At 42.6% G+C, this 14,193-nt stretch overlaps 1 protein-coding gene across 7 annotated transcripts in view; it reads right to left on the bottom strand.

The window, feature by feature from the left end:
• The window catches only part of TULP4 (TUB like protein 4), a 223,243-nt gene that overhangs the window by 55,499 nt on the left and 153,551 nt on the right, over positions 1 to 14,193 (bottom strand). For all 7 annotated transcript variants that reach the window (XM_032836454.1, XM_032836460.1, XM_032836461.1 and 4 more), the window contains one exon: positions 9,084 to 9,245. In XM_032836454.1, coding sequence (XP_032692345.1) covers positions 9,084 to 9,245 — 162 coding nt within the window. The remainder of the gene's footprint in view (positions 1 to 9,083; positions 9,246 to 14,193) is intronic.

The following is a 14,193-nucleotide window of genomic DNA, read 5'->3' as shown; positions in this document are numbered from 1 at the left end:
GGGTTAAACTGGCAATGATTCACATCCAGAAACTGCTTTTGGATTTGAGCAGGAAGAAGAATTCAGACATTAGGATCCCCATTCAAACTGCCTTCTAAAGGAGTGATAACCATATAGTCTGAAAAATGAAAACAAAACAAAACAAAACAAAAAGTACCTGAATCTAATCAGTCACAACTAATGAAATCTCCATACCGATACTGGCAGATGTGGAAAAACCCCCAAATTTAGATTTTTCTTCATAAAATAGTATTTTCTGTATAAAACAGAATGAATGAAAAACTAACGCTGGGTCTTCCCAGGACAGGGTATGCAGAGTAAACCAGGAATCCCTCTTGTGTACGTGTGTGTGTGCGTGCGTGCGTGTGGTACTTGGGGATGGGTAGGGAATATGGCAATTCCTGAGGCAAGGCCATGGACTTAATTGTCTCCAGGCACAGAGAAGAGGGAAGCTGGCACTTCCAGGGAAAGCATTCTTCCCTCACTCACTGCATGCCTACACTACTGCCCCAAGGAGTCCCAGCTACAGGGAGGAATGAGGCATGGTGCCTGCCCTCACATATGGGAAGGAAGAAAACACGCAACCACAGTTACAACACAATGTGGAAAATGTTACGAAATGTGTTCGTGGTACCCAAGAGGCGCTCCTGGAACACCAGCACCAGCGAGCCAGACTCACTGTAACTCTGCCCGGGTGAGGAGATGGGAGGGCAGCAGACTGTACAGAGGTGACATTTGGGTTGAGTCTTCAAGGACAGGTGGAACTTCCCTGGACAGACAATGGACAAGGGCAGGAGGAACAGCACGTGCAAAGGTAGGAGAGAAATATGGATATAGGAAATAAGACAGTCCACTGTGGCTAGTGTGTAGGAGAGCGGGGCCCAGAGAAGAGACTACAAAGTGATGGAGAGTCACTAGAAAGTGATGGCCCGGACACCTTCCCAAACTCTCAGTTAACAGTAATGTGCAGGAAACTCTAATAGAGACCTGGAGAGAGGAAGCCACCAGACAGAGAAGCCAACATCTGGAAACCGGAAAGCAATGGATGCATGGTAAGTGGCAAAACAGACCCGAGCAAACTGAAGCCCAAACCTACAGCAAGGAGGAAGACAGGGAGTAAGTTGATGTCTGCCACAAAAGCCAAAGACCTTTCTAAAGTGGACGTGAGGGTGGGGAGAAGACAGGAGGATTGGGTGGAAGTCCTGAAAATGAACAGGCAAACCCCCACACATCCTCTCCTGTGCACGCGGACAGGTGTGCATCTGTCTGACCTGCTGGAGAAGCTGAACAGAAACCCAGGATGGGGGCTGGACACAGACACAGCTCAGGGGCCTATGGGGAAAGCTTGGCAACTCGGTGCCGGAAACGAGCCCACCTCAGTCACCAGATGAGAGACGTGTGGAAGGACAGGTCCAGTGGTCGCCCTACAGCGAGGCCCATCCGTTAAGAATGCCACTACCGCCCAGTGTCCAGGTCATTTTTTGGTCTCCATCTCTTAAATATGAGCAGATGACCAGTGCCTACAAGACAGCTGATACAAGCATCTAATATGAAGAAAAGAAGCCAAAACAAAGCCAGAAAGAATCTGAAAGAAAAAGACAATGAAAAATACAGAAAGATACTTCAAAACCTCCAATTAATATCTTCATGTTGTTTCATCCTCCACAAATAATGTTTTTTTTTAAAAGCACAATCAGAAAACAAAAAAGAGCTCTTAAAAATTAAAAATAGTGCTAATTTTTAAAGTCAAAGAAAATTTGGAAGATAAAGCTCAGAATATTGCCCAGAAAATAGGATAAGCAAGCAAAGCAAAGCAAAGAAACTGGGAGAGAAAGGATATTAAAATCAGATCATCAATCTAGAAGGGCAACATCTAAGTAATAAGATTTTCAGAAAGAGAAAAGAAAACACCAAAGAGCTGAAAGGATGGGTTGCAAAGGGGTCACGGTGTCCCAGCTAAACATACAACCATCTTGAAATTTCCAACACCTGGAAGAAATGTTCCACCATGATGAGAGTTCCACCAGACCACAAAATAAAGGTGATTGCAGAAATAGGGGCTTCCACACCAGAGGAGAGAAGGGAACCAAGGCACAAGGAGTCACTGTTGCTGGGACAGGGAGCCAAGGGCCCTGGGAAGGACAGTGCCAGAAAATCACCTCCCAAGTGATGAAACTCATTCGGAGGAGATTTCTAATATTTTTCTGTTGGGGGGGAGGGTAGGAATTAACCTGTGATCGATACACAGACAATTAGCAATAAGTAAGGCAACATTACTAACTGTGGCCAAAGCCAACAGTGCACGAAGCAGGCAATGCAACCCTATCTAGTGTGTCTGTCCGTCATCTGTGAATCGCACTTTGAGCACAGAATAACCAACTGTGCAGACAGGAGCACGCTGAGGGGCTGGGTATAGAAAGGGGCATTCCAAGAGAGCCAGCTTCTCATTTTCCAGGTAGGAAGTTAGTAGAGAATACCGGAGTCCAAAAAATCAAGATCTGACCGAACAAGCCCATCATTCAAAATATGGAGAGGAACACAGAGAGTTAAAAGTGGTTGCCACAGGGAGCGGGAATCAGGGAGTGGGAGGGATGATACCAGGAATGAAAGGTGTCTGTGTTTTGTTTGCTTTGTAAATTTTTAATTATAAGCCTAGTAGTAGTACTATTGGACTTTCAAGAACTACTGTTTTAAAACTTAATAAACAGGAAACATAACCAGACTCATGTTTCTGTTATAGATTTTCCCTCAAAAACAAAATGCAAGACATATTCCCAATTTCCTACCTAAAACAGAAGTGGAGGTGCCTGGGGATCTGGTCGGGGTGCTCCCGGCCCCTCCTCCCCGCAGCTCCCTCCATCGCCTGCCCTAGGAAGGCAGCTCCACGGAACTCTGCGAGGAACACAGTTTGCAGGCCATGGCAGCAGGCAAAGGGGGATCTTTAAATAACTTCAAAGATTTGAAAAGCCACTCATTCCCTCACTGCTCAGGAAGCAGGAAAGGGGCAGCTCACGGTGCCAGAAGCAGCCACTGACAAAGAGAAGGAACCAGCCAGGGAACCACGATGAAGAGGAGGAGCGACAGGGAGAACCGGCAAGTGGCCAGCCCAGCAGCCCTGTTACAGGATGCAAGGGGTGTGAGAGCTGACGCCCTTTCATTCAAGCTGGTCTGCACGTAACCATCTTGAGCCTTTGAACATAAATCAATAATACCTGACACACAAAGATTTAAGAAGTGGAATCCCTAGGCCCTGGTGACTAAGCGGAGGGTGAAGACCAGGAAGAGGGCAAGGTCAGTGGCACCCCCCGCTGGGTGCAAGTGACCAGCAACAGAGGCCGGGGCAGGGCGGGGGACTGACGAGCTGAGCTGGGACCGAGCTGGATCTGAGCAGGGTCCGGGCATCGAGTGCTCAGCAGGAGGGACAAGAGGGACAGATGGCTCACAAAGCTCGCAGCCTGGGGAGCCTGCATGCTTAGGTGGGGGCTGACGAGCGGTGGCAGTGGGAGAAATCACCCCGAGGACAGAAGAAAGGGGAAACGCCCACCACTGGCCCGCTAGGTAAGCGGACCAGGTGCCAATGAGGGGCGAGTGCCGGAGCCGCACAGGCTGGTCAGCAGAGCCGGCGGCCGGGAGGGCTTCCGGGGATAGGCTGTGCGGGGCGGTACTGGGAAAAGGAAAGACAAGGACGGAACGTGGACCGGACTTGGCCATCGAGGCCTCGCTGCCGGCTGGGAGAGCAGTGTCCAGAAAGCAGGAGGCCTGGATACGTGCCTGGGATCACAGAGAATGCAGTCGGAGTGTGGGGGAGGTGGGCAGTGGAGGGGGGACGACGTGTAGCCCCAGGCTGCCTGGAGAACAGGCGTCACGCGAGGAAAGAGCTCCGCAGCTCTGGGGGCCTCGGGAGAGAGACAGAACTGCCTGAGGAGAAGCAGGAGCAGCTGCAAAGAAAGGCCAGTGGGCGAGGACTGAGATCCCTGTAAAGGACCCAAGTCAGGGAGGAAGCGGTGAGGCCGGGGTGAACCACACGACGTCTGTGTGACACCCCTGCGCACAGGCCAAGCTAATCTCTGTATCGTCCCGACTGTAGTGAAGGTGCTGCCGAAGCGAGCGCCGGAGGAGCCGCATGGCATCTGACCTGGGGCTGCGCTGTGCGTGACAATGGCTGTTGCTACCTCCCTTAAGTGTACACAGCTTCGGCGCCTCCGGATCCCCATAAAATAAATCCAAGCGGTTCAGGCACCCAAACTCCACACGTGCCGCACTCCAGGAGCGTGGTAGATGACGGGCACCGGGAAGAGGAGACAAACCGCCAGCCGGAGAAGCAGTTCTTGGCAGACCTCCTGTGCCCAGGGCAGAAGGGGTTTCCTGGGAGCGTGCTTCTTGCAAGGTGTTCTCCCGAGAAGGGCGGGGCTGGGATTTTCTTCCCGCACAGGTGCAGGTGTGCTCCTTCTTCCTCTTCTGACCTCAGTTCCTCAGATGTGAGTCTGAGGCTTTTTCCTTCTGTCCTATCTTCCCGGGACACAGGTCCACCAGCCAGTGGCTGTTCTAGGAGAGTCGCAGCTGTGTCTACACACGTGACTCATGCGCTGGCCTCTCTGACATCCTGATGGAAACACACCTCACGTTCTCAGCAATGTTCTCTGGTTCAAAGGCTCTCAGAGGAAGAGATGCTCACGTAAGACTCGGAGAACGCTAGATGGTCATGTGTAAATGTAGGTGTCTCAGAGCACTTTCCTGTAGCCAGAAGCAGGTGTTCTCCCAGAGCCCTGGAGACCGTAGAGGGAACTCTGCATTCTCCCCCTACATACTGTGCTGTGGCGCTGGGTGTTTCCTAGAAATGGCAAAAGCTTCACTGCTGCATGACTCCTGATCAACTTAGGACCCACAGAAATTTTTCCCCCAGTCATATTTGTATTTATTTCTCTGACATTTTCTATTTATATCATTTGCTTTTCCTTCCAAGCCCTACAAAGACTGTTCCATTTATAAATACATCTCAAGTTTATCAAGCTAAATTTATGTAAGTGTCTTCTCTGCGAATTTTCTATTCTTCAAAATATTTTTTGAAGACTCATATTTTTTACAAGGCTGTTATGGACCAAATGTTTGTATCCCCCTCAAAATTTATACACTGTAGCCCTAAGCCCTAATGTGACTGTACTTGGAGATAGAGCCTATAAAGAGGTAATGAAGGTTAGATGAGGTCAAAAGGATAGGGCCCTAAACCAACAGAATTGTTGTCCTTATGTGAAAAGGAAGAGATACCGGGATGAGCACACAGAGGAAAAGCCATGTGAGGACACAGGAAGATGGGGGCCACCTGCCAGCCAAGGAGAGAGGCTTCAAGAACAACCAAGCCTGCCAATGCCTGATCCTGGGCTTCCATCCTCCAGACCTGTAAGGGATAAACGCCTGATGTCTAAGCTCTCCAGCCTGTAGAATTCTCTATGGCAGCCCGAGGACACTAAGACAGTCACATTCCCTTCTTGCAATTTAATGGAAGACAAGTTTTAACCTGACTTAAAACACATCACGTGAAAAAATTCGCTATATGTACAGATGAAATTAATAAGTTTTGAAAAGTAGTTTTGCTTTTACGAAAGTTCCATCAGACTCAGCTCTCCTCATAGTGGGATCACAAGACATTATACGCCTTTTAACGTGGCTCCATGTGAATGACAGGGTATCACCTATTAACCATCCTCACCTGAACTGTTTAGTCCGAACTTGATCTCAGCCCAACTTCCAGATGAAAGAAAATAGAGGCTAGTAGAAGTTAAGTGATACTATGGATAAACAATGGTACAAGCCTAGACTGCGGACTATTCTACAAAGTTACTGCATTACACTTGTGAGAAAGGTTATGTCGTCAAAAAATAAACAAAAAGAGTTAATTTTTCTAGACAGAAGATATAATAAACAGTTGCTGTACATAACCTGGATCCCAGTTCTAAATAACAAAAAGAAAGAAAAAGAAAGAAAGAAAGAAAGAAAGAAAGAAAGAAAGAAAGAAAGAGAAAGAAAGAAAAGCTTACAAAACACAGTCTTGTAACAATTGGGGAGCTACAAGCAAACAGTGCTAATTTCTTGGGGGTGATAATGTAGGAGAAAAATTTTATTCTTACAACAAACATGTTGAAATATTTTGGAGTGATGCACACGACGTCTACAACTTATTTTCAAAAATAATCCTGCAAAAATGTGTGCGTGTATGAAGGGAAAGAGAAAGAGAAAGCGGGGCAGGAAGGGGAAGAGGAGGAGAGCACGCACAAATACAGGAAATAATTAGTTGGTGAATTTAAGGCAGGTACATTCTTTCAGCTTTTCTGCAATGTTTGAATATACGCGTACCAGAAAGTTGCAGAAGATGACCCCAAGTATCACTCTAGACTGTCTAGATTGGGAATCTGAAGGAGGAGTGTTCGTGCATGGAATCCTACGGGCTCCCAGCATCCTGTGCAAAGTAATGGATACAAACACGAATGTATGTGCGCACATTTTTCCAGGAAAAGGGTTCCCAATTTCCATCTGATACTTAAAGTAGTCTATAATCCCCAAAAGGGTACAGAAAACACCATTCTAAACTGAAGAAAATATATGACAAGGAGGAAAAGAGCTAGACCCTCAAACTCACTTGTAAAATAGTACTGCTTACATTTTAAAAAGTTAGGAAACACCTGAAGTCCTGTAGGATCAGGAGTATCTCAAGACGGGAGGAGGCAGCTTCATCTGAATGACTTTTTACTCTGCTAAGTGCAGAGGGTCCTCCGGGACAAGGGAAGAGGAGGAGGTACAGCTTTGAACATCAGCTCCCACTGTAAAGGGCTCAGGGCATTACCTTTCAAATTGTCTTCATACATTTTTCTCATTAATCATTTTTGAACCAAGTAAGAGGCATGAAAGAGTGACAGACAAGGAGGAAGGAATATTATTTTTCCATGTCTCGGTTCAAGTATGACTGATGGGAGTATCCTGTCCATCCCTTCTCTACGTTAAATTCTTAGAAGGACCCTCATTGCTTCAGGGGTCTGCAACCTTTCTTAAAGGCAGTGAGTGCATTTTCCCTGAATGACACCCTACCTGTTAGCCCCAAATACAGAACCAGTAAAAGCAGTCTTTTAGATAGAGTTTGTGGGCCAGGAGACCAACAACCAGCCAAAGCCGCTCTCTGATCCTGCAGACAGGTCTACAGAGCCAAGTCCAAGTGCCTCCACCTGGCTTTAAAGCTGCAGCCCGTCTGCACTCCCTCGTGCCCGCCACCCCACAGTGTCTGCTACCCCAGCAACGTTGCCGGGATGCAGTGAGGGACGTTTGTGGTCCCCCAGCACCACAAAGGCAGGTGCCAAGTCTTGCCCACTGTGCCCCTGGCTTGTCTGGGTCCTGTGCCTGTCACTCTCCGAGTATATTTGTCCAGCAGGCATAGCTTATCAGGACACTGGGACATGAGCCTCCCATGTTCCATCCCTCGAGGCAAGGGAAGAATGTGAAGCCAAGACTTCCACTTCCACATGTGTAAGTGCTTTCACATCTGTTCACTCATCTGATTACAAAAGCCCAGGGGAAAGAGCAGGAAATAATTCACACCCCCCACCACAGAGGAGGAAACGTGCAAAGAGAGGTGTCTGGGCAAGGCCACTGAATGGGCTGCAGCTGACTCCTCAGAGTGACTCTAGGGGCAGTAAACACCTGAAAACACGCATATGCGCTGCGTACCTAGGAGCCTCGGAGCTGTGGAAGAAACTTGGGAGTTGCAACTGTTTCTTTGCAGCTCTCATAGTAGTAATTTTGAGAAGAGAAAAAATACTGACCACTTGTATTTGGGAAAAAAAAAAAAGGAATTAAAAGAAAAAAGATTAAAAAATGAAAGTTATGGTTCCTTTTATATGGCTTGCTTTTACCAATAATGAACTAAAATCTCTGCTATGAAATGTCCTGGCATTTTATGGATTTTGTTGTGCTTGGAAAACACAAGCTTCATACTTACAAAGGTTTTACCTGGTCAATCTTTTTATTTAAAAAATGAATTATCAACATGCAATTTTATTAGGCTATATATTATTTTATCATGAAAGTAAAATAGATAAAGAATATTTTAAAACTGGGTTTTAGAAAATGACCCAAAAGCTCATCACTGTAAAACAACCTACTTGTGGCATTTTGTCTCCTTCCAGGTCTTTCCAGCTTGTGGATGGGTTTCTTTTGGTTACAGTATGACATGGTAATCATACCACATACACTGTCTCATATTCCTGATTTTTTTGGTCAACATTATATCATAAGAGCTCTTCCAGATTATTATACCGCCTTCATAACCAAAACTCACAACTTTCTGAACTACTTATTATATAATTCTTTCCATGGTAATACCACAGTTACTTAACCACTCTATTTTTAGACAAGTAGGCTGCTGCTGAATTTTTACTATCCTAAATAATGCTTTAATAACTATAACTTTTATTTTCTTCCCTTTTGTTTCTTTTAGATACAGTCCTAAAGTATATTAACAGGTCAAAGTGAACAACAATTTTTTAAGACTTTTGACATATTCTGCCCAACTGCTTCCCCAAACGTTCAATACACATTATTACCAGCAATGAGTAAGAATCCTTTGATTGAACTCTTATCATTAATGAGTATATCATCTGTATCATTTTATTTTCTTTGCTAATAAGTGAAACCATATCCGATGTTATTTTGCAACTGTCTCCTGAAAATGCATACTTTTCCACCATATACATACTGACTAGTTGAACTTCCTTGGTGAAACATTATGGCCATTATCCATTTATCAACTATTTATGTAGATTAAAAAGTATATTTGCATGAATATTTTCTATAAAATGCTAACTCAGTGTTTACCATACTTATGGGAAATACTATTTCTCCACTCTATGGTTCACTTAAAGTTTTTGTTTCCATTTTTACCTGGACACAGTCATTGTTCTGCACTTTTATGATTCTTTAAAGAGGCTTCTGAGCCACCTACCCCTCCGCCAACCCTTCCCTGTGTGACTGTATGCAATTCACTTCCTCTTCAGCTCAGATGGTTTTAACATTACACACCTGTATTCAAGAGGCTTTACCTGTTGGTCATCAGGAGTCCATATGCCACATGTGATTTGACTTTCCAAGTTGATCTCGGATGACCAGTGTCTTTGTCCACTGACAGAACCAACCAGGACAAACCCGTCTCGATATGAAATGAGTGCTTGAGTCCCATCATGGCTCCACGTGAAATCACTCACCTTTGAGACACACATAGACAAAAGGTGTCAATTGTAATTAGAAAAGGAAAGCACTTTTATGAAAGGCTACAGTCATTAACTTAGCCTTTGGCTAAGAGTCAGATGGCCTTAAAGAGAACAATATGTAAAATATATGTATTATAACACTAATATATAATATAAAAGATTAAAAGAATAAAAGATACCATTTGAAAAGCAAGAGTCAGTGCAGTGCTAAGTGCTTCACGTATGTTAATTCTTTAAGCCCTGTTCGAGGGAGGTGTTATCATGCCCATTTTATGGAGAAAAAGGACACGGCGGGGGGGAGGGTAAGTGGGGGAAGAGGATAAGTAACTTATCCTTATTGATACACATCTGGTGAATGGCCTCACCAAGAACCATCCAGTGTCCTTGCTTTCTGCCTCCCACCTACAGTAACAGACTCTCCATTAGTGTCTCCGGGTCACTTATCAAAATAGGAAAGTTCTCAGTCTCTTATTACATGACTTTCCCAATCTTGCTAACAATATTCCCTTAATCAAAATAAAAAAAAAATGTAACTGGAAAATCACACAAACTTATCAAATGAGTTTATTGCATTTATTCAAATAACCACATTTTAAAAATCTTTTATTCTATTAGTGTAGTCAATTACTTCTACAGATTTCCTCAAATTATACCACCCTTGCATGCCTAGAAGCAGCCCAGCTTGGAGGTAAAGTATTGTCTTATATTATAGATACAGCTGAAGTTAGTGTACTAATAATGAGTTTAGAACTTCTACAGCTGTATTCATGAGTGAAATAAACTTCTGATTTCCTTTTTTGTAATGCGTTTGTCTGGATTTCTCAAGGTTATGTTGTCCTCTCAGAATAAGCTGGAGAGTTCTTCCTCTTGTTCCACTGCCTGGAAGAATATGTATAAACTGGAATCACCTATTGCTTGAAAGTTTGGTGTAACGTGCCTATAAAACTATCTGGCTCTGAATTTTTTTGTAGGAATAATTTAAACCATTGCTTTAATTTAGTTTTAGTACTAATGAAACTTTGAAGCTTTTTCTTCTTGTTCAGTTTTATTGAATTATTTAAAAATTTTTCCAGTTTATGTAAGTTTTCCAAACTGCTGGCAAGTAGTTGCTTATAGTGTTTATCTTTTTAAAAATCAATTTTACTGAGGTATAATTTATATACAATAAAATAAAGTCCCCCCTCAGAAGTCAATTCCCTACCCTCACCCTTGGTCCAAGGCAACAGTGATCTAATTTCTCTCACGGGCTGCTTACTCTTGAATTGCACACGAATGGAACTGTGTATCTAATATGCTCACTTTGTGTATGGCTGCTTTTACTCGGTACTATGGTTTGGGAGTATTCTAAATTCGTGTGTGCGTCAGCAGTTCATTCCTCTTCACGGATGAGTAGTATTCCGTCGTATCAATAGACCACAGTTTATTTATCCACCCGAATTGCCAGGCTTTTAGGTTATTTCCACTGTTTGGCTATTATAAAATGGCTATCAACATTCATGTGCAAGACTCTTTGTAGACACATAGTTTCATTTCCCTTGAGTAAATAAATACCTAAGAGTGGAATTAATTGCTGGACCGTATGGTAAGTGTTAAGTTTAACTGCATGAAATTACCAAACTATTTTCCGAAGTGGTTATGCCATGTTACACTCCCAGCAGCGTGTGAGAGTACCAGCACGTCCAAGTCTCACCGACACTTGGTACTGTCAGTCTCTTTCGTGTTAGCTGTTCCAGTAGGTCCATGGTAACAGAACACTGTGCTCTTAATTTGCATTTCTCCAATGCAGCCACACTGAACATTTCACATGCCTCCTGATCATTTGCACATCATCTCTTGGGACATGTCTGTTCAAATCCCTTGCTATAGGTATCCATTCATTTATTCATATATATGTGTTACGTGTATGAATATTCATACAGATGTATATATTATGTCTGTGTATATATGAATATGATTTTCCACCTTATTGTATTATAAAAATCCCAGATACAATCCTTTGTCAGATATGTATGGTGCAAATAATTTCTCTTATTCTGTGGCTTTGCATTTTCTTAGTGGTATCTTTCAAAAATCCTTAAATTTTGATGAAGTCCAGTATCAGTTTTTTTTTTCTTTTATGGTTCATGTTTTTTATGTCCAATCCACTGAATGTTTACCTAATCCAAGGTTGCAAACTCAGGGTTTCCAGAGTAGTTTAGTTTTTACATTTACATCCACGATTTATTTTGAATTAATTTTTGTACAGAGGATAACGTCAGAATCAAGGCTTGTTGTTGTTGTTGTTTTTAATATTTATTTATTTGAAAGAGTGAGCACGAGCGGGGAGCTCCCCCACCCCCCACCATGGGTCTCCATCCTAAGACCCTGAGATCATGACCTGAGCTGAAGGCAGGCACTTAGCTGACTGAGCCACCCAGGTGCCCCAAGGGCTTTTTTGTTTTTAAATACAGACATTCAGTTGTTTCAGCACCATGTCAAAAAGATTCCTTGGATGTTAACTAGAGTTATTATGGTGATCCTTTCACAATATGGTTGACCTCTGAACAACTCAGGGCATTGGAGGGCTGACCCTTATGCAGCTGAAAATCCACATGAACTTTTGACTCCCTCCAAAACTACTATTAATAGCCTTCTGTTGACCTGAAGCCTTATGAAGAGCAAAAAACCAGTCAATTTATATTTTGTATGTTATAGCTATTATATACTGTATTCTTACGATCTCCTGAGCTAGAGAAAAGAAAATGTTATTAACCAAATCATAAGGAAAATACATTTACAGTATTAATCTGTATTTTTAAGTTATTTAAATTCTAGTTAACACAATGTAATATTAGTTTCAGGTGTAGAATTTAGTGACTCATCACTCAGATACAACACCCAGTGCTCATCACAAGTGCCTTCCTTAATTCCCATCAACCATTTACCCCATCCCCTGCCCACCTCCTCTCCAGCAACCCTCAGTTTGTTCTCTATGGTTAAGCCTGTTTTCTGGCTTGTTTCTCTTTTTAAAAATTTTACTCTATTTCATCTGTTTTGTTTCTTAAATTCCACGAGTGAAATCATACAGTATTTGTCTTTCTCTGACTTATTTTGCATAGCATAATACTCTCTAGCTCCATCTATATCGTCACAAATGGCAAGATTTCATTCTTTTTTGCTGGCTGAGTAGTATTCCACTGTGTGTGTGTAATACATATCACATCTTCTTCATCCATTCATCAGTCGATGGCTACTGTTGATAATGTTGCTATAAACATCAGGGTGCATGTATCCCTTCAAATCAGTATTTTTGTATCCTTTGGGTAAATACCTAGTAGTGCAACTGCTAGATTGTAGGGTAGCTCTATTTCTAACTTTCTGAGGAAACTCCATACTGTTTTCCAGGGTGTCTGTATCAGTTTGCTTTCCTGCCAGCTTTGCAAAAGGTTTCCCCTTTCTCTGTCTCCCCGCCAACATCTGTTGTTTCCCGTGTTAACTGTAGCCATTCTGACAAGTGTGGGGTGATATCTCATTGTGGTTTTGATTTGTATTTCCCTGATGATGAGTGATGTTGAGCATCTTTTCATGTGTCTGTCAGCTATCTGGATGTCTTCTTTGGAAAAGTATCTATTCATATCTTCTGTCTCTTTTTAAACTAAATTATTTGTTTTTGGGGTGTTGAATTTTATAAGTTCTTTATAGATTCTGGATACTAACACTTTATCAGATATATCATTGGCAAATTATCTTCTCCCATTCTAAAGGATGCCTTTTGGTTTTGTTGTTTCCTTTGCTGTGCAGAAGTCTTTTATCTTGATGAAGGTCCAACAGTTCATTTTTGCTTTTGTTTCCATTGCCTCCACAGATATATCTAATAACAAGTTTCTGTGGCCAATGTCAAAGAAGCCACTGCCTATATTCTCCTCTAGGATTTGGATGGTTTCCTGTCTCACATTTAGGCTTTTCATCCATTTTGAATTTCTTTTGATGTGTGGTGTAAGACAGTGGTCCAGTTTTCCCAACACCATTTGTCGAAGAGATTGTCTTTTTTTCCACTGGATATTCTTTCCTGCTTCATCAAAGATTAGTTAACCATATAGTTGTGGGTTCATTTCTGGGATTTTTATTCTGTTCCACTGATCTACATGTCTATTTTTGTGCTAGTGCCATACTGTCTTAAGTTTTATAATATAACGTGAAGTGCTGCCTCCAGCTTTGCTCTTCTTTTTTAACATTGCATTGGCTGTTCAGGGTCTTCTGTGGTTCCATACAAATTTCAGGACTGTTTGTTCTAGCTCTGTGGAAAAATGCTGGTGATATTTTGATAGGGATTGCATTAAATGTGTAGATTGCTCTGGGTAGTATAGACATTTTAACAATATTTGTTCTTCTGATCCATGAGCATGGAATGTTTTCCATTTCTTTGTGTCATCTTCACTTTCTTTCGTTGGTGTTTTATAATTTTCGGAGGACAGACTTTTTACCTCTTTGGTTAACTTTATTCCCAGGTATGTTATGGTTTTTGGTGCAATTATAAATGGGATTGACTCCTTGACTTCTCTTTCTGCTGATTCATTACTGGAGTATAGAAACGCACCAGATTTCCATATGTTGATTTCGTATCCTGTGGCTTTACTGAATTCAGTTATCAGTTCTAACAATTTTTTTGGTGGAGTCCTTTGGGTTTTCTATATAGAGTAGCATGTTGTTTGCAAATAGTGAAAGCTTAACTCCTTCCTTGCCAATTTGGATGTCTTTTATTGCTTTTTGTTATCTGATTACTGCAACTAGGACTTCCATACTCTGTGAAATAACTGGTGAGAGTGGACATCCCTCTCTTGACCGCAGAGGAAATGCTCTCAGTTTCTCCCCATTGAGGAAGATATTAGCTGTAGGTTTTTTGTACATGGCCTTCATGAGATTGAGGTATGTTCCCTCAATCCCTACTTTGTTGAGGGTTTGT

Source organism: Lontra canadensis, unplaced genomic scaffold, assembly GCF_010015895.1.
Source record: "Lontra canadensis isolate GAN:19392208 unplaced genomic scaffold, GSC_riverotter_1.0 scaffold92, whole genome shotgun sequence".
Taxonomy (NCBI): domain Eukaryota; kingdom Metazoa; phylum Chordata; class Mammalia; order Carnivora; family Mustelidae; genus Lontra; species Lontra canadensis.
The sequence above is the reverse complement of the archived record's forward strand: the minus strand, read 5'-3'. Positions and strand labels throughout refer to the sequence as shown.